The following is a 25,327-nucleotide window of genomic DNA, read 5'->3' on the forward strand; positions in this document are numbered from 1 at the left end:
AACACAAATTTTGACAACAATACTTATGAAATGACATGTATGTTGAGTATTCCCACTTTGCAAATTACAAATGTGGAATTATTAGTGAAAAGATTCATTACGCTAAATCTACAGTTGCTCAGTTTTGGATGCGATCAAATATAATGCCTGCTAACATCCATGGGAACATACAGAATTTCTGAATATAATGTTCGCTATGTCATTTCAACGTAACATCATGACTTTTGCCAACTTTTCTCTATAATACTAGAGATTTGGATTATTGAAATACAGCAAAAATCTGCGAATTATAAAATAGATATACTGTGCCACTCATTTTACTTTATAACACTAACTGTAACATATATGTGAAGTAAAAAACTCATCACAGAAGTCTTCAGTTGCTCATTTATGGATAGACTTTAAATTGCTGTCTTCAAAATTTATTGCGCAGATACATTGAATCACAGCAGATACCTGCGAACTCTGAAATTTCTGCGCATAAATATGTGTGTTAAGTATCACCCCTTATATTTGATTATGAGAATGAGTAATAGAACTTGGTTTAGCAAGTTTTAAAGTATTTCTTTTTAAATACTATTGAAGTTTGTATTACTGCGGTATGAAGCGAATACCTCCAAACTTTCATATTTTTGTGTCGCAGCATGTGTGCCAATCATTTAAATTTTTTACTCCAACGGTAACATGTAATCTCAAAAATTCATCACATACGTCTTCAGCTTTTCTAAATTCCTAAATTTTCCGTTTTCTATTTTATTCTGAGTTTTTAAACTTTTAAAGTCATTCCTGAATTCTCCTGAAATTGTTTTTCTCCAAAACCAATGCAGATACCTTAAACGTCTTTGAATTCCGTTGCTCTGTTGAATTAAGTACACTCAGTTTTTTTTGCTTCTTTGAGTTCTGACATAATAAATGTTTCCGGGTGCTTTTTTTCAGCAACTATCAAACTGTAGATAATTGGATCTCAGCGGCCACTTGCAAACTTTGGAAATATATTTCATCGGGGACACGTTTTGAATGACACGAAAATGTTTAGATTCAGAATGCAAAGCAACATTTAAAAAGGGCCAATTCTGTTGGATTTGTTGTGGCTTGAATTTGATCTATCTTTCCTCTTTTCCTTTCTTTTTCCTAACGTTATTAGCCGAAAATCATATCTCAGCCCGCAACACGCATTGCTCCATGCTCTTGAGTTCCCAATGGACGAAACATATTAGAAGACAAGGAGAAAAATCACCAAAGTCCAAGAATAAACCTCTATCGAAATATTTTCAGTACAATTTCGACGAAAAATAGGTCTTTTTCGTGAAAACCAACGTTATACGCCGAAAATTATAAACAATTCATAGAAATTTAAACTAAAATCTTATAGTCATCTGAACATAAATAAGGATCTTTTGAGAAAAAAGACGTGATATCAAACCATAAACTTCCCCTAGGGAAAAAAAAGGTTGGGACAAGTACATTGATGGTCCCCCGTTTGCTGATAATTTCACCCATAAATAAAACTTTAAACAAAATTTTTTTTTAATTGTAAAAAAAATTATTTCATAAAAAAAACTACAGAACAATTCGAAAAAATCTTTACAAATCTTGACAAAACGTTATATTAAAAAAAAACTAATCTGCATCTATTTTTTAAAATGTCAAAAGAATCAAATAACAAGTAAAAAATAACAAACCGAAAAATCGCCCTTGAAATCATTTTGGAAACCGATGCCTCATTCTTCTTATTTGATTCGAACAGAAAAATCAATTGAAAAAAATTCCATCCAATTTACGTGCAGCACTAAAATTTATGATATCAATCGGTGGACAAGTATTTTATTAGTGACTTCAAATTTTGACATTATTGAATTGTTCTAAGAAGCTTTCAAATCCAAAAGAATCACATGCAAGCTAGTCATTTCTTACTCTATGGTGGCAGAGACTTATAAGAAAATCGATTCTTCTCAGACTTTCAGGATCCTCTGGTATTATTCACAAAATTCGACGTCGATTGGATCGATACAAATTATGTTTAAATATGTGTTAAAAGTAATTGTCCGGCCCATCACTTTCCAATTAAATTGTTTATCCAAATAAAAGTCAGGGCTTGTCTAGAACTGATGGATCACAAGTATTCATGCATGCAGATAGAATTGAGAGAATTATCTTCAAGTAATTTTTACTTAATTGCACTAATTTAATAAAGAACGGAAACAAATTATTCCGCAATATAGAAGGGATATTCTTGTGCATCGATAAATGAAAAAAATTGTACATAATGTATATGTTCAAGCTTCCAAAATAACTCTGCAGTTTACATTCGATGACGGCAATTTTTACTTCCCACTTATTCTTCCAGCGAACGAGTTCCATTCGGAATAAGAACTAATCTATACTATTATTAAGAACATTAAATTAATAATGAATCGCATTTCAACAAACTTTTAACAAGATTCTGCCGTGCCATTTCGTTTTTTTATGATTGATTCTTTATTGAATGAATAGTGATGGGCCGGACAAGTACTTTTAACACATATTTAAACATAATTTGTATCGATCCAATCGACGTCGAATTTTGTGAATAATACCAGAGGATCCTGAAAGTCTGAGAAGAATCGATTTTCTTATAAGTCTCTGCCACCATAGAGTAAGAAATGACTAGCTTGCATGTGATTCTTTTGGATTTGAAAGCTTCTTAGAACAATTCAATAATGTCAAAATTTGAAGTCACTAATAAAATACTTGTCCACCGATTGATATCATAAATTTTAGTGCTGCACGTAAATTGGATGGAATTTTTTTCAATTGATTTTTCTGTTCGAATCAAATAAGAAGAATGAGGCATCGGTTTCCAAAATGATTTCAAGGGCGATTTTTCGGTTTGTTATTTTTTACTTGTTATTTGATTCTTTTGACATTTTAAAAAATAGATGCAGATTAGTTTTTTTTTAATATAACGTTTTGTCAAGATTTGTAAAGATTTTTTCGAATTGTTCTGTAGTTTTTTTTATGAAATAATTTTTTTTACAATTAAAAAAAAATTTTGTTTAAAGTTTTATTTATGGGTGAAATTATCAGCAAACGGGGGACCATCAATGTACTTGTCCCAACCTTTTTTTCCCTAGGGGTTTCTTATTGTTTCCGAAAATAATTGATGAATGAAACACACAATATGTTCGTTACAAATGTATAATAATTCTTTTGCAATACTATGTTTCTATTGTTGACTCAATTTGCGCATGTGCAGACGGTTTCGAAAGTGCTGCTGTAACTTATATTCGAATGAAGCGCCATAACCTATAATTCTGCGGTGTTGCTACATTTGCGTGTTGCTCGAAAACCTTGTCTTATTTCCAGTTATTTCTTAGAACACAAGCAAACTTTGCATGTTTTCCAAAAAGAAAAATGTTCATTGGACATTCGTTTATATCTTCTCCAAATTTTATCAAAATCTATATGTTAACTTCAACGTTATGAATTAAAAAGTGTATCTGAATCACAAATTCACATAAGACTCTATGTTAACTGCTTCAAATTAAATCATTGATATCTCTTTTCAAAGTCAACCAAAGGTCACAAAATTTTAACGGAGTCATTTTTCGAAAGATTTTGACATTTTTACAAATTTTTATAATTTTCTGTCTGTTAATTGATTTACCGAGGGTACTTCCTTAACCCTGTAACATCCAAAAGACACCTTTCGCATGTACCATTTTCTACGGGATTATTCTCTATGAAAACGTCGTCGAAAAAATTCGTAAGCTTCCTTGTCAACTATTTTCGAGGGCGCTCTTTTCAATGGTGCCATTTAAATTTGGCTAAAACCCTTTTTTTTGTTATACTTTTGCAAAAAAAGCAAAAAAGTCGCAATTTTCAAGGTTTGTTTTTTTTTCAATCCACGATTCGGAAGCCTTATCATATTATTTTCCAATAATAAAGGGCATAAATCGTGTCTTTGATGTTTGTACTTTCGAAGTATGTACTAGGTTTTTTCCGCCTAGGCTTACCATTGCAAATAAGCGGTAAAATAGCTGAAATAAAATGTTCCATTTTTGGGGCATACAAATTTTGTGATGAGAACGAGTTTCTTGAAGTTTATATACAAATCGTATACTGTGTCCTAGGTTTTTCGGGTCGCTGATCACGAATTTGCAATTAGGTTTGCAAAATTAATTTGTTTAAAAAATTTGTTTAAACATATTATTTAAAATGTTTAAACAATTTGTTTAAACATATTATAGTCAAAAATCAAAAATTTGTAAATTTCTTTTCAGAATCGTGATCTACGCGAAAAAATACGTAAGACAAACATCTTTATAAATTGTTTAATCAAATTATGACGAAATATCGGATTTTTTCAAAATCGTTTTTCACAATTATTAAACCATCAGTAATATGTTGCCATTATTTGTATGAATAAATTTTTCGATTTGTTTAAATAATTCGTTTAAACAAATTATGAAAAAAAAAGAAATTTCCAAAAATATCACCATATGGAACCACACATGCTTGGCGTCCCGCCGGAGCACTAGTAAAAAAAGTGCAGCTGGAACACGAACTTCTCGATAATTTTTTGACACGAATAATTCCACAGAATTATCTCAACGTACTAATCAACGTAGTAATAAGAGTATTGTCGAAAGGCTATTGATAAAGAATGGAATCAAATTATTCACGAAGCATAAAAGCTACAACATCAGTATTTTACACGTAGTAAAAAAAATTCCATTTAAAGTAATTAACTGTATAAGCAGAGTAAATGAAATTTGCTGAATGTTTTTTTCATGCATGATTTTTTATAGACAGCTATATCTGGAGAACGATTTTCGGAAGTTCCAATTCGATCGTATTTCAAAAAATTTTTTTATTATGACAAATCGTTGTCTACGTCCTATTTCTCGTAGATAATGATTTTTCTAGTTTTCCTAGTTTTCGTAGTTAACGGAATAATATTGGGAAATTTAATTTTTTTCATAATTTGTTTAAACAAATTGTTATAATATTAATATAATATTATAATTGTATTAATATTGAACAATTTGTTCATACAAATAGGGGCAACATATTACTGATGGTTTATTGATCATGAAAAACGATTTTGAAAAAATCCGATATTTCGTCATAATTTGGTTAAAATTTTTTTAAACAAATTCTTCAAACAAATTATAAAGATGTTTGTCTTACGTATTTTTCCACGTAGATCATGATTCAGAAAAAAAATTTGCAAATTTTCGATTTTTGACTATAATTTGTTTAAACAAATTGTTTAAACAAATTAATTTTGCAAACCTAATTGCAAATTCGTGATCAGCGACCCGAAAAACCTAGGACACAGTAAACGATTTGTATACAAACTTCAAGAAACTCGTTCTCATCATAAAATTTGTATGTCCTAAAAAATCAACATTTTATTTCAGCTATTTTACCATTTATTTGCAATAGTAAGCCTAGAGGGGGAAAAACCAAGCACATACTTCGAAAATACAAATATCGAGGACACGATTTATGCCCTTTATTATTGGAAAATAATATGATAAGGCTTCCGAATCGTGGAATGAAAAAAAATGGACCTCGAAAATTGCGACTTTTTTGCTTTATTTTACAAAAATATAATAAAAAAAGGGTTTTAGCCAAATTTAAATGGCACCATTGAAAAGAGCGCCCTTGTAAATAGGCGACAAGAAAGCTGACGAATTTTTTCGACGACGTTTTCATAGTGAATAATAACGTTGAAAATGGTACATGCGAAAGGTGTCTTTTGGACGTTAAAGGGTTAAAAAAATCCAAATCTGTAATTATTATTTGAAATGTCGAAAAATTCTAATAATTTAATGATAATTCAGAATATTCATTCCTACAGGTACCATCAGAACTTGAGAAAATTCTTATGAATCAAAAAAGTTACCATTTTAGTTAAGTGTAGCATTAAATTTATGATAGCAATCGGAGGACAAGCGTTTTCGTAGTAATTTCGAGTTTGAACATTATGAAATTGTTTCAAGGAGCGCGAAACCTAAAAAAAATACATCAAAGGTATAGTAGTTTGTTACTCTATGGTGACAGAGACATAGAAGAAAATCGATTCTTCTCAGACTTTCAGGATCCCCTGGTATTATTCACAATATTCGACCTCGATTTTAGATCGGTACAAATTATCTTTAAATATGTGTTAAAAGTACTTGTCCGGCCCATCATTTTTAATTTAAAGTGTTTATTCAGATAAAAATCAGGGCTCTTCTAGATCTGATGCATCATAGGTATGCGTACAGACGAAATTGAGGAAGTTATTTTCAAGAAAGTTGATTAAATAAAAAATGCAAACGAATTCTCCTGTAATATACAAGGGATATTATTGTGCATCGATAAATGAAAAATATTTTGCACATTAAATATGTTCAAGCTTCTAATATAACCCCCCAGTTAATATTGCAATGACGGCAATTTTTCTTTCTCATTTCTTCCAGCGAACAAATTCTATTCTGTATATAAACTGACCTATACTTTTATTGAGGTCATTTAACTCATAATAAATCGTATTTGAATAAATTTTCAACCGGATTCTGCGGTACGATTTCGTTTTTTTATGATTGATTTTTATTTGAATGAATAGTGATGGGCCGGACAAGTACTTTTAACACATAGGTAGAGTAGATTTCGATTTATATTGATCACTGATAAGCAACTTTTCCCGAAGTTCCTCTGCTATCATCAAGTTAGTCATAGATCTTTGAGTTATAAAAATTCAGGAAATATTGTTCATATATTGTATTATGATGTCAGATTAAAATAAATTTGCATTATCTCTTGCGTCTAAAAAAATTGTTAAAATTGAACCTTTTTTACCGAATTGACGTTACCCCCCCCCCCCCCCCCCCCCTCTCTGCCTTTAATTTATCAACGTACGATCAACATTAATTCAAATTCATAATAAATTGCATTATCTCATAATCTACGTATTAAAAAGAAGAAGGGGGCATCTAGCTCATGCGCTTATGGAACCCGGCCCTACGTGACTGATTCTCCTTCCTTAGCCTGACCTGTATAAAGTCCTTATTAATGCGTGTGCCTCGACCCTTCTACGCTGACCTGATTAGCCAATTGATATAGCAAACCTCGCCGGTTTTAATCAGACCTGTTATCAGGTTGTCCTTTGTAGAAACTTATCTCATTTAGATATATAGAAATTCTAAATGCCATGAGACTTGAAACTCAAAAAGTCAATTTTATACGTTTAACAAAACCTATTAAAAACAATCTCAGTCGTATATGATTGTTTACTTAAGATCAACTACGGTCGATACTTTCGTTTCAAATCCATTCTTCGAGACAAATATTACGAAAAATATCGTATGTGGTGTATCCGAAAAAAATTAAGGATTTTCTGCACTCGTACAAAATGGATTGAAATTCGTTGCTCGTTTAGCAACTTTATTTACAATTAAGTTTATTGTCAGTTCCAGTTTCCAGATATTTTTAACTCTTTGATATTTTGCCCACGCGTCCAAGGGAAGGAATTTTCTACTTGCCTGAGCATCTCGAAGCTCTTTTATGGCCCCAGTTTCGTAATGTAATCTGTCATATTCGTCTTGAGTGAGGACGTAACCATTTTCGATGTCTTTATTAATTTCATGTTTTTTCTTCGCTGCAGCAGTTTCCTCAATGCTCAAAGGGACCTGCAATAAAAAAGGCTGACTCAACAATCTGTTAATAATAAATCGTAGTCTGAGAATTGTAGTCTACAATGGTCTCCAACTAAAGATGATTGGTTAATTAACTACATCACATAGATTACTTATATCTCATTAATGGTGACGGAATAGCTAACGTGTATGGTTTGAACAGCCTCTTTTCCAACGGGCCTGTTCAACTCATCTCTATCCCGACTTGACAACATTCTCATTTCATCCTTATCCCAAATAGCTAACTATTATATAATAAATTTACCAATTGTTCTACTCCATTCACGATGACTCTTTTCATGTAAATTTCTTCTTCTTCATTATCTGAGTCTTCTTCTGTCGGTTTCGTTTCAGGATAAAGCATCCCATGCAACGAAGCAACTATTTTGACATGTTTCGGCGAGCGCTGAAATGAATTAATAATGAATATTCATAATAAAAGCAACATCTTTTATAACCTTCATTTCTCAGTTCGATCAGAGAATATCCTTCTGAGAATTCGATTTTTTCATTTTTACCCCACTTTTAGCCCTGCTTTACTAACTATGCAGACGATGAGTTTTTTAATTGACTACATGAACAGTAAGTATGACAAACCAAATTCCATTCAGTGTACAACGTGTACAATCCATAACCTCAGTCATCCATATTGTTCATCAAACCATTATATAACGGGGCCTGTCCTATTTTACTGGGGGATCTTTTTCTTTTTACTATCGCTGATGGAATACTAATAAATTTTGATTGCATAGTATAATCGAACAATTGTCTCTTCCCGAGCTTCCATTTGAAAACCATGTACGCTATGCTTGTGTAATTTGTGCAGTATATGTATAGATAGAATACGTGTATTGCACGCGTATTCGCATTTTTCTTTATAAATATTTTTTTTATCATATTGTGTGGAATGTTGTACGGTTATAATTCTAAGATAGCTTTTAATAATTGCAGAATCATTCTGTATACGAATTCCTACCGGAACCCTAATTTTCCACTGTACACAATTGAAGAATTAAGAAATTGAACAATTAAAGAAACTTGTACTGTACTTGGCTACGTTAGAAAATTTTATTTTTTGTCATAGATTGAAATTTTTTTCAAAATTTTTTATTGACAATACGAATATAGAAAATCTTCGAAAATTAAGTTCGCAACCTTTTAATACTTCGCATTCCTGTTTTACTCTTTGAAGTTTTTCCCATTACTCTTTGACAAAGAAATGCAATAAAAAAGCTGTAAGAAGTGCGTAACTTCGGAAATATTACAAGATAATTTGAAAGGAGGGGGGGGGGGGGGGGGAGGACCATATATTGCCCTAGTTTCACAGGAAACTGGTAGGAATGTCGGAATTCACAAGCATTTTGGACTTCAGAATTTAATGTACTATGGGGAATTTTCAAGATTTCGAAAACAGGGGGTATAAAAGAAATAATTTTTTTCCAATGAACATTAATTATATCAATCTAAGAAAAAAAAACAGAAAATCTTACGGACTCAATGCAATCGTATTTTTAAAAAAATAATTGAATTGGCAGGCGTATAAAGGGAAAAGTCCATTGGATTGTAACGGGATGTCTCACATATTCAGCGCCATGTATTTTTTTCGGGTTGTCTTGTGCTGCATAACCAATGAATTGTCACCTCAAAGGACCATTACATTTCAATGAAAGACCCAGATGCTCATAAAACGCTACTAGTACAATTGCACGAATTGCTAATGTAAGTTTTGAGGTGTTGCAGCAACATCCAATTGAAAAAGAAGAAAAAGTCTTTTGATGGAAAAGATTTATTAATCTCCCTCTTTGAGTATCATTCGTAATTCAAAAATTAGTATATAATTGTCTTACCTTTTTCTGTCTTGCTTCAATTATCGAGTCGCAATATAAGTAAAGCTGGAACAGTGGATATCGACGAATTTCTGGTGGAGCATCTTGAACAGGAATAAGACGATTGAGGATCATCATTTTTGTCCGCATAAGCTCATTTTTCTAGAATAAGAAGTTTGCTTATTTTAAAAATAATGGAAATAAATAAGCTTCATCAATTTATCAATAAAGAAAATTGTGAGCTCTTTGAAAATAATGAGATTGCATAGGCAAAGTATTGAAAATTCAAGTGGAAAATCGAAGTCAATCCATTTTTTTTTCCAAATCTAGAAAAAGACCCTTTCATGATCGGTGTAATAGCTTTAAATATTATACGTATCATGAAAAATGTAAAAAAAAAGGTAATTATGCAGTTTGAGGCCTTTTCCCAAAAATGATGGGAAAATTTTTTTTCACCTGTAGAGCTGTTGATTGTGTCATCATAAATGATATTCCATGTGGGGAGGCTGACATTTCTCATAAATTCCCATAAATTATGGTGTTTCCACCATAATTCAAGAAAATCACGAATATTTCGACACTTCAAATTCTGCGATTTTGCACGATAGGCATGGTAAGCACGAATATTTCAAGTTTCGAGGTTCGAGGGACAGACATGCCTTAATGTTTGTTTACATTTCTTTGTTCATGCAAGTGTTCTTCGCCACTCGAATTACTCGAAAATCTTACACGTTATCATGGAAATAGCTCAGTGTCTTCATTCTTGTCTTGCGAAAATGTCTTGCGAAAATTGTACCTACGGATTACGCGAATTTCAACGATCATGTGAAGATTACGAAACATTGGTGGAATTTTTACAAAAACACGGTGCATTGTTTCGTGAGGTGAAGTGTCCAAATTGCGGAGAATTGGCTACATGGAACTTCAATCGTGGTTTTTGGAGGTGTCAGAGAACAGTAAAGTTCCGAAAGGAGAAAAAGTTCTCATTACAAAATGTTCCTTCAACCAGAACATCCGGGCAAAAATGTGGTTTCATAATGCTACCCTCTCTATGGAAGAAGCCTGCGTCTTCATCAGCTACTTCATCTCTTTAAAGCCTCCTCGACAAGAATTTCTCGAAAGAGAAATGAATTTGAGCAGTCATACCGTTGTTGATTGGTCAAATTTCGTTCGAGAGGCTTTATTGTTGTATTACATCGATCATTCTGAAAAGATCGACGGAGAAGATCGTATTGTTGAAATCGACGAAGCAAAATTCGGCAAACGAAAATATAATCGTGGTCGCATCATTGAGGGCCAGTGGATTGTCGGCGGCTTTGAGCGTAAATCTCGAAAAATATTCCCCGTTCCAGTTCCCGACCGAAAAACATCAACATTATTAAAGATCATACGGAAACATAATGGAAAGTGATGGGCCGGACAAGTACTTTTAACACATATTTAAATATAATTTGTATCGATCCAATCGACGTCGAATTTTGTAAATAATACCAGAAGATCCTGAAAGAATCGGTTTTCTTATAAGTCTCTGTCACCGTGGAGTAACAAATGACTTTAGCTTTCATATGATTTTTTTGGATTTAAAATCTTCTCAGAACAATTTCATAATGTTGAAATATGGAGTTACTCATAAATTACTTGTCTCCGAATGATATCATGAATTTTAGTACTGCACGTAATTCAAGTGGTAACTTTTTTCAATTTATTAGAAAATACTTGGCCTCGAATTGATATCATAAATTCTAATGCTGCAAGTAATTTAGATCGAATTTTTGATTCGATTGATTTCGTCGTTAGAATAAGATAAGAAGAATGGGGCATCGTTTTTCAAAATGTTTTCAAGCGTGATATTTCGGTTTTTTATTTCTCATGTTTTATTTGAATTTTTTTCACTTTACAAAATATTTACAGATTCGTATTTTTTTCAATGTGATGTTTTTTCCGGATTTGTCGATTTTTTTTTCGAATTGTTCTGTTGACATTATTTACGGTTGGTTTCATAATTTTTTTATGGATTTTTTTTCCATTTTTCGTGATATGGTCAGGAAACAAGGGAACATCAATGTACTTGTCCCAACTTTTATTTTCCCTAGGGTTGTTAAGTTGTAGTAAAAGTATTGAGTTGAACTTCAGCTCTTTTGGCCTTAATCCCTTAAATACCCGTTCTTGATAACTCGTTCCTTCGCGACGGTCTTCGCAGACACTACATTGGTGGCAGCGGGGGGATTGCCACAACTCGAGAAACCCAACACGTCTACGATAGTCAAACGGAAGGAATTCAAATTGCTGAGGAGAACCGATAATTATAGAAAAGTCGATAAATCGAACGGACATTCGATTACATCATGTTAGCGATTATCTTATTTTATGTAACGGAACATTATCAAATAAAATTGTTATCCGCCAAAGCCAGATCGTATAGAAACTTATGTCAGACGACGAGTATGCTGAACGTCTCAAATTATCGGGCGTTAGCACTATCTCGTAATCGCTCAATTTATTTTTCGACGATAAACTTGAGTGCGACTGCGAAAAAAAACAAAACCACCTCGCAAAGTGGAAGACGACGAAGTAGCGTCCACCCTTTAAATCGATCTCCCAAATCGGGACGACGATTATTTAGATGCGGAAAGTACACCGCAAAATTCTGTATTAGAAACTACCTCAAATCCCTTTGCCTATGCAGAAAATCACTCTGCATAGACTATTTTGACCCTAGTCCCTCTTTAGTTTTATCTAGATGGCATAGTTAGCTAGGCGCTAGCTTGTTGCTGACAAGCATTACATATATTTGTTAGCTAGTTGCGGCTATCAAGCTGCTAGATTGGAGCTAAATAGGGTGGCTCGGTATAGATGGAGTCGTGAACAGATCGGCTAGTTTCGACTACCGAGCTTTTAGATTGGAGCTAGACAGGGTGGCTCGACATTAGAGTGGTCCTTATTTGAAGTTGAATTTTTTTTTTCAAATTCAACCCTCAGTTTAATTCCAAATGAATAAAAAAAAAAGATGTGAAAAAGTTGCGGCCTGTGAGTTGACGGGAAGCGGTGCCGGCAAGCACGATTTGATAAAAAAAAATCAATTCGTGTTACAGTGACTTTGTTTTTCCATGTGCAAGTACTTTTTATTAATTTGCGATAACGACAAGATGAGAGGTGTTAAGATTTTAAAGATAAGCTGATTAGAAAATCACATGTATAAGTGCATGATTTTTTTCCGTGAAATTTCTTTCACAATAATATCTTTGCAGGAAAATGAACATTTCATCACAAGAGGAAGACAATGAATAATTCTTCAACTTTCGAATATTTTTATTTTCCGAACAGTAAGTTCAGTTTTGTTGCTTTAAGATATTTCGTTTTCAATTATGCTTCGATAATTCAGTTCTTTACTATCTTCTTCCACTCACATGGATGTAACAAAATGGTAATTGTATGAAATCCTAGTGATAAAAAATGGAAAACTATCATTTATGAGAAGTTTGATTCAACGATTATTGTCAAAAATTTCATATAACGAAAGAGTAAATGTTTTATGTCTCAACAAATATTAATCTGAGCGATTTAGTTTATGAGACTTTTTTTGTAATAAATTGAACCTAGTGTTGTGCCCGCGAAAACCGTCTCGGAGGGACGAGTGATCGTGGACGAGGTATTTAAGGTTTATTGCCAATAAATGAGTTGAACTCCAGCTCAATACTTTAAAACAAGTTAACAATAGGTTTATTAGGTAGAGTTTTACAAAGTCGAGGTTTATTTGCCTCGAGACCAAATGATTGACGTGTTATTGGAATTAGGGCTGACTCTCGCAGACTGCCTGGTTCGGGCAGTGTCAAGTGTTTTTGTACAATCGTAGATTTCCCCTAAAATGGTATCAATTTACCCCTACTATTGATTATTCGTTCTCGATCGTTCTCGAGCGATCGGTGGCGTGATGCTCTGTCAGCATTCTTCGGGCGTGCACTTCTTGGGGTCGATAGACTCCAAGCGTGAGTTTTGAGACTCGCGGATTAGCAGTTCTGCTGAATTAGCTTAGTTGCTGAATCTTTATGTACTGCCAATTTTGGTGTTACCATGGGCACAACAATCCTCCCCCCTTAAAGAGACGAAACTGCGTATTCGGCTATCATAAAAAATTGGCTATAGTTTGATATCATAATGGTCTCTTGGCTTACAATTTTGTTTACATGTGTATTTTTATTCAGAGTCCGTGTTCGTTTTTCTGGGCGTTGGTTGGTATTGGATGCTCAGTTCAGGTGTCTTTTCTCTCCGTGAAGGCTTTGGTGCCTCCGAAGGTCGTTCCACGTCATTGACCTGGGTGGTCCGTTGTAGGAGTTGGTTCAGCTTTTTTTTATATATAAAGTATGAGATTGTGCATAGCATTATCAGTATAATCAGAGTTATTGAACTTAGAGAGTAGTTTCCAATTATGAGATGCCGGTGAGCCCAGTTCACCTCGTTATTTTTTCCTTCATTCAATTTCCTTTTCAACACGTTTACTCTTTCGCCCAATTTATTTATCTCTAATGGATCTAGTATCATTTTGTGTGGTATACTGTAATCGAAAGCTGGATGATTTGGTTCTATTTTTCCTAACGCGTTCGTTAGATTATACGACGGGTAGAATTTTGTAAACTTATTTTGAGTTATTTCATTTAATGTTATTAGTTGGTAATCGGCGGTGGTGACGGAACATTTTCCGTCCAAAGCCAGTATTCCGTTATCGTATATAGTTGTATATATGATGTTTTCATTTTCGCATTCTACTCTGATTTTTTCTAGTTTTGGTGCCGTGAATAACCATCTTCCTTCTTGTTCTAAGGCAATGATTAGTGTTTTTTCTAATTTTACTATCCTTTGGGTACATCCTTTTTGTGGTTCGTTTAAATATAGTTTTATTTCGCATGGTGTTGCTTCTGTGACTATCTGAATGGCTTGTTTTGGTTTGTAGTAATAAACAGAATCTACTATTTTGCTTTTGTTCAATTCTTCTTCCGTTAGTGTTAGATAGTTTCTTGTTTTTCCATTCACTATTATAAGTCTGTATTCCGTTTCTATAAATTGAAACTTGCTTGAATCGGTTCTCACAGGAAATGGGTATACTCTGTTTACTTTTAGTAAAATATTCTCGACCAACGGAAATTTGATTACTAACACCACTCGTGCCATGCTTGTATACGTGGTGATTTCCGCTGTCTTCAATAAGTTGGAGATTTCGCCGCTTCTTATGCCTGTGACGAAATTAAATCCCTTTGGTATATAGGGTGTCGCTTTTGTAAGATATTCTGATATTTGCTGTGGTGCTATTACTGTTGGGTTTATTAGTCCCTTTCTAGCCTGTATTAGAAAATTAGCTAGTTGATCTATATCTGTTATGAAATCTTCTATTATTGTGCTTATTGTGTTTATGTTCCCGTCCAAAATTTGTCTCTGTGCAACTTCCGAAAGCTCGTTCTTAAATTCATTTTGGACTTTGTTTATTGCAAATTCTAATTCGTTTATACTAGATTCTACCTTGTTTGTTGTTTTATTATAGATGCCTATTGAGGACTCTAGAATCTGTAGGTTTTCTTTTAGTACATCTTCATTTGTTTTTTGCTTTTCTATTATTTCGTTAATTCTTTCATCTATTCTTTTTGCATCTTCTTGGTCTAAGTTTCCGGTAATCGATTTTATTATCGTTCCTAATCCGTTTATTAATCCTCGTTTCCCCCTTTTATTGTCTTTTCCTACGAAATCGTAGATTGATTGAATTTTTCCCTGTAATTTTTTCATCATGGGTTCCACAGTGTTTGCTATAGTAGAACATAGAATGTCACTAGATGTATTGTTGCATATTTCCTCTAAAGTGTTCAGAACTTTCCTGAGTGGTTTTTCCTTTTCCCTTATATCGTTGAGGTCCATGTGAATCGCTGTTTTCCAAATTCCTTTTACTAATCTTAATGATCCTATTTCTTCATAGTAGATTCCTGGTGTGTTTTTTAGTGTCTCCACGTGGAATTTTTTGTTTTCTTTTTGGCCATTTCCGTGTGCTGCTCCACCGAGGATAATGCACCTGTAATTTTTCGTCTTCTGGTGAATTTGTTTATTTGTTTGATTTATCGTTTATTCTGTGGGCTTTACTGTATTTTATTCTCGTTTTCATTTTTTTTTTCTCACGCGTCGTGGGCGCGTTTCGCTGATGCGTTATTTACCCGGGTGCACGATTTTTATTTTCTTTCTTTATTTTGCTTGCTTCTATTCTATATGCTATGTGCTTTTTCGCTTTTGATTGTTATATGTGGTTCGAGCTGTGTCTGCGCGTCTTTTCCGTTTCTTATCCCCTCTTTTGTCGCTCTATATATTCGCATGTTCTGTGGCGTTTTTTATCATTCGACGAAAGTTTTCTGTGAAACGACGTTATTATGGCTGGACGAAAACGATCACTAGCGTTTGCTGGGTTATCCGAGGGTCTTCATTATTGGGGCGCCGGCCCTTTTATTTACATGGTAAGTTGGCTAATATACTCATATATATTGTAACGTAACGCTCTTGCCGACCTGGCCTGAACGCCGCCACGCGTCGGTTCGAGCTACCTTAATTTTAAAAGGAGCAGGTATGAAAGAAACGTGAGAACGCGGAATTTTGATTTTGAAAAATTTAACAATTCCGATTTATTCAATTTTGATTGATTTCACAGGATAAATTCGTTTTTGATTTGTTGTCGTAAAATATTCGCGATCGCGCTCGCTGATTGGGAGAAATTTTGTTTCACTCGCCGTTTCGAATTTGAACAATTTCTAATTTACGCATTTTTCGCTTATAAAAAAGAAGAAAGTTTCGAAAATTCAAAAGCGTTTTGATTTTATACAATAAAAGAAATTATTATAGGTTTGACGCGATATAACCTCTAATTCGTACCGCGGCCTTTTTAATTATTTAAAATTTACAAGATTTACAAACTTTACAGAAATTTCGGGTTTGTTTGACTCGGACTCGATTTATTTCAACCTTGAATATAAAAAGAGAATTTTACAGAATTTACAAATTTACAAGAAAAATCATCCCTGATTATAGCAAGCAAAAAGAAATAAAAATTGGTTAAGTTAAGGAACAAACCCCAGGCTCTGGGATTGAAACGTCACCGAATCGCTCCGAGATCCTGAGCATCTGCAAGGTTAGGTTATTTACCGTCCACGGGCTCTGGGATTGAAACGTCACCGAATCGCTCCGAGATCCCGTGCAACGGAAATTTGGAAAGTTTAGAGGTTAGGTGCGGACCCTGGACTCTGGGATTGAAACGTCGCCGAATCGCTCCGAGATTCCAGGCATCCAGGAAAAATTTAGGATAATAGGTTAGGTTGCTTGCCAAAATCAGAATGTTTGAGGTCAGCCTTTTTGTTCCGAGTCAGAATTTTGAGGAAGGACTGCCTCCCGAATGAGTCGCGCAGCGCTTCTTATACCCGTGTCCCCACCATAAAATTATCAAACGCCGAATTTTCGGTTTTCGGATCGGTTCTGCGCATCCATTTCTAACGCCTTCTCTGATTGGCCCGTTGCCATGATTCACGCTCGCCCGTTGGTCGAGCGGGCTAACATATGATGCGCGGACTACCGCTTTTTATGAATTTCAGCTTATTGCGATTTTCAACAACAAAAACTTCAATTTGATCCGTTATTATTTAATTTTCTTCATTTTTTAACATTGTTAGTTGTTTTAATATGATTCGAATAATTACAATTGCTAAAAGTCACGTACGCGTCCTATAGCCCATCAACGCTCCACCCGCGCATGCGTCATAAACACGCGTCTTGTTTTATTTGAATTGATACCAATTTTTTAAAAGAAATTATCTTTTTATTATTTTCCTTCGATCCGTTATAATTTTCCGCTTCATTTGAGTCTAGTTACAATATTTTATGAAATCGCGTTGAATTTTAATCAACAAAACAAAAAAATATAATAGTTCAAGTTTTTAATACGCGGCGCCGCTAGTGTCGCGCTCCGCCGCTTGTATCGGGCCTTTGTATTGCCCTCCAGTACGGCCGCCGCCGGCCAGCAGTGACGCGGCTCCCCGGTCGTTGTACGCGCTCGGTCAAAACATCGCGCCGCGTCGCGATGTTTTTGGAGGTTAGGTTGGGGTTCGAGTGTTACGTCACAATATGTGAATAATATTTATTTATATTTTTATTTTATTTTATTTTATTTTATTTTATTTTTTTTTTCTAATTCTTTAGGTCTTTGCGTTAAATGTTGTGTCGTTTCTTTTCAGAAATTGCGGAAAGTTTATCACCGTGGACCATTCAACGAGGTCTGGAGGGTGCCTTTCGTAGCTCATGCACAGGCTGTCCGGCAGTCCCGGCAAATTTGTCGGATGGCGAGGGACCGAATGTGGCGGGAAGATCCGCTTTCCATGGAATTTGATGATTGGAGTCCCGAGGACTCTCCTGGCGATATACTAAATCTCCGACGTCTTTTTTGCATGGAGCCGTATCCAGGCCCGGTTCAAGATAAAGTTTGGGACGATATTTGGAAAATGTTCGGTCCTAAGTGGTGGCGAAGTGTCGTCTAGTGGGGATAAACATTTCCCCCTTTTTTTTTGTAACAATATATGTGAATTTTTGATTTAGACTTTGTTGTTAAAATATTTTTTTTTTTTTTTGTGTAATCTCCTTTCCTTCTTCCTTCGCCTCAGCTGTTCATCGTTTTCCCTTGTGTGGTCGTGGTCGAAGTCGTCGATTCCATTTCGTTTGCCAACGTTGTTTCTTTTCCACTTGTACACTTTTTGTTGTGGGTATTTCGTGGATTCTTTCGGTGGATTTCTTCTGCGTTCATCTAGTGGTGGGTATACTTTATTTATTTACTTCGACGAAACGTCCCTTTTTTTTTTGATTGACGTTTAAAATTTCTTTTTTGATTCTGTTCGATTCTTTTTAAATCTGCTTTTATTTTCTTTTATGCCCTTTTTCACTATTAGTTGAAATACTTTTGTTTCGTTTCATATACGATATTCTTATTATTATTATATCATTATAACGATATCATTATTCGATATTCTTGGTTAGTGAGTGACGTAGAGCTTCAGGCGGTCTACGTGTACGCGTATTATGCGTCGTCCACGGCCGATGCTATAGTTCACTATCGAGTCTTGGCTCCGCACCGTGTAGGGCCCTGTCCACTTAGGGGTTAGCTTGGCCGATCTTCCTCGGCGCACGGTGGGGTCGAGCAACAAGACTTGATCACCGATGTCGTATTTAATATGGCTGGCGGCCGTGTCCCTTTCCTCTTTTATTTTTTCTTTTCCTTGGACGAGTTTTTCTCGTGCCACTTGTCGGGTGGCTCTCAATCGTTCCCTTAACTCGGCGACGTAATCGTCATAATTGTATGTTGTACGTGGGGGCTGTTTGAGCGCTGTCGGTAAGTCGGGTTTCTTTCCGTATACCAGTTGGAAAGGGGTATACCCCGTAGCTGAATGTGGGGTGGTGTTGTATGCGAACATTGCATATGGCAACCATTCGTCCCAGTCCTTTTGATCGTCCTGTACATAACTCTTGAGGTATTCGGCTAATGTACGATCTGACCTTTCAAGGGCACCATTTGATTGAGGGTGGTAGGCTGTAGTTTGAATCTTCTTTATTTGCAGTAATTTGCACATTTCTTTGAAAATGTTGCTCAAGAAATTAGTTCCTTGGTCTGAAAGAATTATTTGTGGTGTTCCGTATTTGCAGATAATTTCCGTGACCAATCCTTTTGCTACTTCCTTTGCTTCTTGGTTTTTTAATGGTACGGCTGCACTGTATTTTGTTAGAGTGTCCTGGAATGTGAGAATATATTTGTTTCCTTGTTCTGTTTCTGGCAATGGTCCTACTATATCTACTGCGCACTTCTCGAATGCGTTTTCCGGTGTGTCGGTAATTACCATCGGCGCATTTTTTGTTCTCTTGACTTTATTTTTCTGGCATTTGTCGCATGATGATACGTATTCTTTGATTTCTTTTACCATTCCGGGCCATTCGTATTTTTCTTTTATTCTTTTTGTCATTCTTTTTATGCCTGGGTGTCCGCCGAGAGGTGTGTCATGGTATTCTTTCATTATCATGTTTTTTTCTTTCTCGCTCGGACACGTTAGCTCGGAGGTAGTGTCAAGTGTCTCGTCGTCGCGCTCGCTGGCCTCTACGCTATCTCTCTCGTTTTTGTTTTCATTCTTTCTCTTTCCGACCTCTGTTTCTTTAGTGTTTTTCTTTATTGCTTTATCTTCAGTTGTTCTACTCTGATTTCCTGGTCGGCCATCATGAATGGGGCTGGACCGTTGATCCTGTGAGGCGGGGTCTGTAACGGGCAATGGAGTTTGTCTTGGTGTTGCCTTACGTGGCCTTCCCCGTCCTCCCTTTTTTTTCGAGTCGTTGCTCCTTTTCTGAGTCAGCATGACTGAGTAGATTCTGCTTAATGCGTCCGCATTTGTGTTTTTCTTACCTGCTTTGTACTCTATTTTGTAGGTGTATTCTTCTAACTTTATTCTCCACCTCATTAGTCTTGAGCCTGGGTCTTTGACATTAAAAAGCCAGGTCAGGGGTTTGTGGTCGGTTACGATTATGAATTCCGTACCGTAAATGTATGGTCGAAATTGTGTTACTGCCCACACGATCGCCAACATTTCTCTTTCTGTAGTGGAGTAGTTTGTTTCCGCTTTGTTTAGAGTTCGGCTGGCATAGCAAATAGGCAAGTCTTCGCCTATTTTTCCTTGTGATAGAATAGCTCCAATAGCTTTATCCGGTCAGTCGTTATTATGAATGGCTTCGTGAAATCGGGGTATTGCAAAATTGGTGCCGTACTCAGTGTTTCTTTTAATTTTTCAAAAGCTTGTTGCGTTTGTTTTGTCCACTCGAACTTTTTCTCTTTCTTAATTAGTTCGGACAGGGGTTTAGCGAGTTTCGAAAAATTGTGAATGAACTTCCGATAATATCCGGCTAGTCCTAGAAATGATTGGATTTCTTTAACGTTTTTTGGAACAGGGAAATTTTGGACTGCTTTTATTTTTTCGGGGTCGGGTTTCACACCGATCTCCGTGATGATGTGGCCCAAATATTGGGTTTCCTTCCTAAGGAAATGACATTTTCTTGGTTGTACCTTTAGGTTTGCTTCTCTGAGTCTGTCGAAGACTTCTTTTAATCTTTCATTATGTTCTTTGAAGGATGATCCATGCACGACGATATCATCTAAATAAACATAGCATTTCAAACCTTGCAACCCTGTTAGCACTGCGTCCATCAATCTTTGGAAGGTTGGTGGTGCGTTTTTCAGTCCGAAGGGCATTCGGTTAAACTCGTAGTGTCCCATTGGAGTTGAGAAGGCTGTTTTTTCCTTATCTTCTTCCGCCATCGGAATTTGGTGGAAACCAGAAGCAAGGTCGAGGGTGGTAAAGTATTTGGCTCGTCCCAACTGGTCCAATATCTCGGTAATATTGGGCAGTGGATATGAGTCCCCTTCTGTGACTTCGTTTAATTTACGAAAGTCCACTACTACTCGTTTTCGAACGTTGCCCTCGGCATCCGCCTTTTTTGGAACGACCAGTAGCGGTGCGTTCCATGGACTTTTGCTTGGACGTATGATTCCGTCCCGCAGCATTTCCTTTGCTTGAGTCATCACCTCTGACTTGTGAGTTTCGGGCAATCTGTACGGTCTAATGTTTACCGGTGCTGCTCCTTCTTTCACGTAAATTCGGTGCCTTACAAGGTCTGTTGTACCGAGTATTTCTCCCTCGAGATGAAATACGTCCGAGTATTGCTCACTGAATTCCTTAAGGAATTTTTTTTCTTCTTCGTTTAGATGAGATTGGTCTCCCATTTCTTTCCATAATTTTTTCTGTCTTTCTCCCTGTAATTCTTTTGGTATTCCATTTGAATTTTTTCCTGATTCGGATTCTGGAATTATTTCTTCTATTTCCACGGTCGGTCTGTTTATTTCGATTTCACTTTCTGATGTGTTTCTCATGATTACAGGACAAGCAAGTCCTTTTGATGCGACCATTCCGCAAATCGTTATTTCTGGCGATATTTTTTCTGTCACTACGCATCCTGTTTTCATTTCCTTGGCTTTCGCGTAGTAGATGCATTCGGAGCGAGGAGGTAGTTTGATTTTCCTCGACCCGTCTATCAATGGTTCAGCGTGTCCATAGATTTTGATGAATTGGCCGCCTAATATGTCGACCTTGTGCTTTTTTATGAAATCCATTCCCAGGATTCCGTCGGTATTTATTGAGATGGAATCATCCACCACGAAAAATCCGTGACGTACATTTACTGCTGGAGTCTCTAGTTCTAATTCAACTTTGCACAGTGCGTGAAAAGTTGTTCCTCCTACTCCTTTCAATTCAATAGTTTCTTCTATTGCTTCGGTATCTGGGAAAATAGCACTTTTCTTTATCAGGCAGCACTGAGCTCCCGTATTGCCTTTCAAGGTCAGGACCTTGTTCTTGGCCTGCCTCACTGTAATATAAAAATCGCATGCCGTGTCTTCGGGGTTGATGGTGTCTATTTTGGCAACATTTTTTGCCTTTTCTGCATTGTGTCTTCCGAGTGGGCCTATTGTTTTCTTTTCTGCGATCCTACTGACTGTAGTTTTTTCTTCGACGACGATCGTGTTTAGGGTGAATGACCCCACGGTCTTCTTGTTGTCGCCTGCGTTTTTGTTTTCGCCTGTTTGTTCCTGGCTCCCGTTGTTACTATTATTTTGTCCGGTCTTCCCTTTAAAATTTCCTCGGTATCTGCCTCGATTATTATTATTATTATTTTGACGTTGTCCCGTATTGTTTTGATCGTTATTTTGTCGATTCAACCGGTTTCGGCAATCTTTCCATAGGTGCCCAGGTTTTTTGCAATAATTGCAGGTGAATGAACTGATGTTTTTTGATGGCATCGGCAAGTTATTATGCCCTGGCGATGAGTTCGAGCTTTTACAATCTTTTGTTAAATGTCCCGATTTTTTACACTTGTAGCAATATTCACTACGCTTATCTCCCTGCGTTTGTTTAGCCACTGATTCATAACCCTGTAAAATCGTTTCTTCGTTTTGAGCACCTTTTATTGCTGCTTTGAGCGAGGTGTACCCTCTGGCTTTCACGAGGACTTGGTACTCCCTTTTCAGTCCTCTTTGGAAATTTGCTAGAGCCATCTTCTTCACGTATCGTTCTACTGTCAATTTTTGTTCGATAGTACTCTCATCCTCCACGCTGACTTCAATTAATTCCATGGTAAGGGCTTGTATCCTTTTTCCAAAGTCCGTTACATTTTCATTATTTCGTTGCTTACACGTGTGCATTTCTACTTGGATTGCTTCTATTGTTCTCCGGATGCCATATTGTTCCATTAGGTGTTCTTTAAATTCTTCGAATGTTTCAATACATTGATATCGGACGCTTTCTCTGGCGTCGTCAGTCAGTTTGGTTGTTAATACTATTTTTAAAAGTTTGGCTTTGTCCGATGGTGGTATCATGCTATTTGCCATTTCGTAGGCATCAAGTAAACTCTTTGCTCTTCTATGATTTTCTCCATCAAAAACAGGTATTAATGTCCGTGCTTCTTTAAGGGACATAGTGTCAACTGGAGTTTGCCTTCCTGCATTTGGGGCTCCCCCATTTTCGCCATTTTCGACATTTCCGGTAGTATTGCCCGTAGTATCTAAATTTACTGTTTCTACCATGGTTGAGACTAGGGGATCAAGGGTGGATTCCGCGGTTGAAAAATCTCTATTTTCGGACGTGGATAAAGCGTCCGCAAAAACGTCGTCTGAACTGACGGTTCGATCTAGTGCATCGGAACCACTTTTCCTCCTAATTCGTGTTGGAATCGATAGTGAGCTTGTACGATTTTTTGAACTAACGTATTTTAGGTTTCTATTAAAGAAAGAATCAAGGGATCGCGAGATCGTGCGGACTCCCGGTAATTTCAAACGGTTCACGAGTTCTTCGTTGGACATAAAATCGTTTCTGGCTTTGGCGGATAAAATAATTTGTTCCGTCACTTACAGTACGATGATCCGTCGATGCATGCTGCTCGTTGCTGCGTTGATTTTCCGTCGGTTGCTTATCTCTGCTTCGTCCTTGAGAGTTGGGAATCTGCGATGCTGTTTTCTGCCCTTCAAGATGTTGTTCTGCTTCGCTTCTCTCCTTTCGGCCTTGTAGACGTGTTTCGGTTCTTGAGATGTGGCAATCCCACCGCTGCCACCAATGTTGTGCCCGCGAAAACCGTCTCGGAGGGACGAGTGATCGTGGACGAGGTATTTAAGGTTTATTGCCAATAAATGAGTTGAACTCCAGCTCAATACTTTAAAACAAGTTAACAATAGGTTTATTAGGTAGAGTTTTACAAAGCCGAGGTTTATTTGCCTCGAGACCAAATGATTGACGTGTTATTGGAATTAGGGCTGACTCTCGCAGACTGCCTGGTTCGGGCAGTGTCAAGTGTTTTTGTACAATCGTAGATTTCCCCTAAAATGGTATCAATTTACCCCTACTATTGATTATTCGTTCTCGATCGTTCTCGAGCGATCGGTGGCGTGATGCTCTGTCAGCATTCTTCGGGCGTGCACTTCTTGGGGTCGATAGACTCCAAGCGTGAGTTTTGAGACTCGCGGATTAGCAGTTCTGCTGAATTAGCTTAGTTGCTGAATCTTTATGTACTGCCAATTTTGGTGTTACCATGGGCACAACACTAGGGGAAAAAGGTTGGGACAAGTACATTGATGGTCCCTTGTTTCCTGATCATATCACGAAAAATGTGAAAAAAAATTCCATAAAAAAAATTATCAAACCAACTGTAAAAAATTTCAATAGAACCATTGAAAAAAAATCACAAATCCTGAAGGAACATTACATTAAAAAAAAAATACAAATCTGTAATTATTTTTTTAAGTGTCAAAAAAATCAAACAAAATGTAAGAAATAAAAAAACGAACAATCAAAATAAAAAATTTTTTAAAAATCAATTGAAAAAAATCTCCATCTAAGTTACGTTCAGCATTAAAACGTATGATATCAATTCGAGGCCAAGTAGTTAATGATAATTCAGAATATTCATTACTACGGGTACTATCAGAAACTTGAGAAAGTTCTTATGAATCAAAAAAGTTACCATTTGAGTTACGTGCCGCACTTAAATTTATGGTATCAATCGGAGGACAAGTGTTTTATTAGTAATTCCAAGTTTTAACATTATGAAATTGCTGTAAGAAGCGTTTAAATCCAAAAAAAATCACATCAAAGATATAGTAATTTGTTACACTATGGTGGCAGAGACTTGGAAGAAAATCGATTCTTCTCAGACTTTCCGGATTCCCTGGTATTATTGACAAGATTCGACGTCGATTTTAAATCGGTACAAATTATCTTTAAATATGTGTTAAAAGTACTTGTCCGGCCCATTATTTTTTAATTAAATTGTTTATTCACATAAAAATCGGGGCCCTTCTAGGACTGATGGATCATAAGTATGTATACAGAGAGAATTGAGAAAGTTATTTTCATGGAATTTATACTTAATTGCGTTAAATTAATAACACATGCAAATGAATTCTCCTCTAATACACAAGGGATATTACTGTGCATCGATAAATGAAAAACATTTTGCCCAATAAATATGTTTAAGCTTCTAGAATGACCCCCAGTTTATATTACAATGACGGCAATTTCGTTATTTTATTATAGATTTTTATTTGAATGAAAAATTTAAATGAAAAGTGATGGGCCGGACAAGTACATTTAACACATATTTAAACATAATTTATACCGATCCAAAATCGACATCGAATATTGTCAATAATACCAGGGGGTCTTGAAAGTCTGAGGGGAATCGATTATCTTC

The 25,327-nt window shown here is 36.0% G+C and overlaps 1 protein-coding gene across 3 annotated transcripts in view; it reads right to left on the reverse strand.

The window, feature by feature from the left end:
- Positions 1–25,327, reverse strand: part of LOC122408309 (uncharacterized) — a 270,669-nt gene that overhangs the window by 42,291 nt on the left and 203,051 nt on the right. For all 3 annotated transcript variants that reach the window (XM_043415020.1, XM_043415021.1, XM_043415019.1), the window contains exons 3-5: positions 9,515–9,655; positions 7,933–8,073; positions 7,515–7,661 (exon numbers count right to left, since the gene is read on the reverse strand). In XM_043415020.1, the coding sequence (XP_043270955.1) occupies positions 7,515–7,661; positions 7,933–8,073; positions 9,515–9,655 (429 nt within the window). The remainder of the gene's footprint in view (positions 1–7,514; positions 7,662–7,932; positions 8,074–9,514; positions 9,656–25,327) is intronic.

Source organism: Venturia canescens, chromosome 3 (assembly GCF_019457755.1).
Source record: "Venturia canescens isolate UGA chromosome 3, ASM1945775v1, whole genome shotgun sequence".
NCBI lineage: Eukaryota > Metazoa > Arthropoda > Insecta > Hymenoptera > Ichneumonidae > Venturia > Venturia canescens.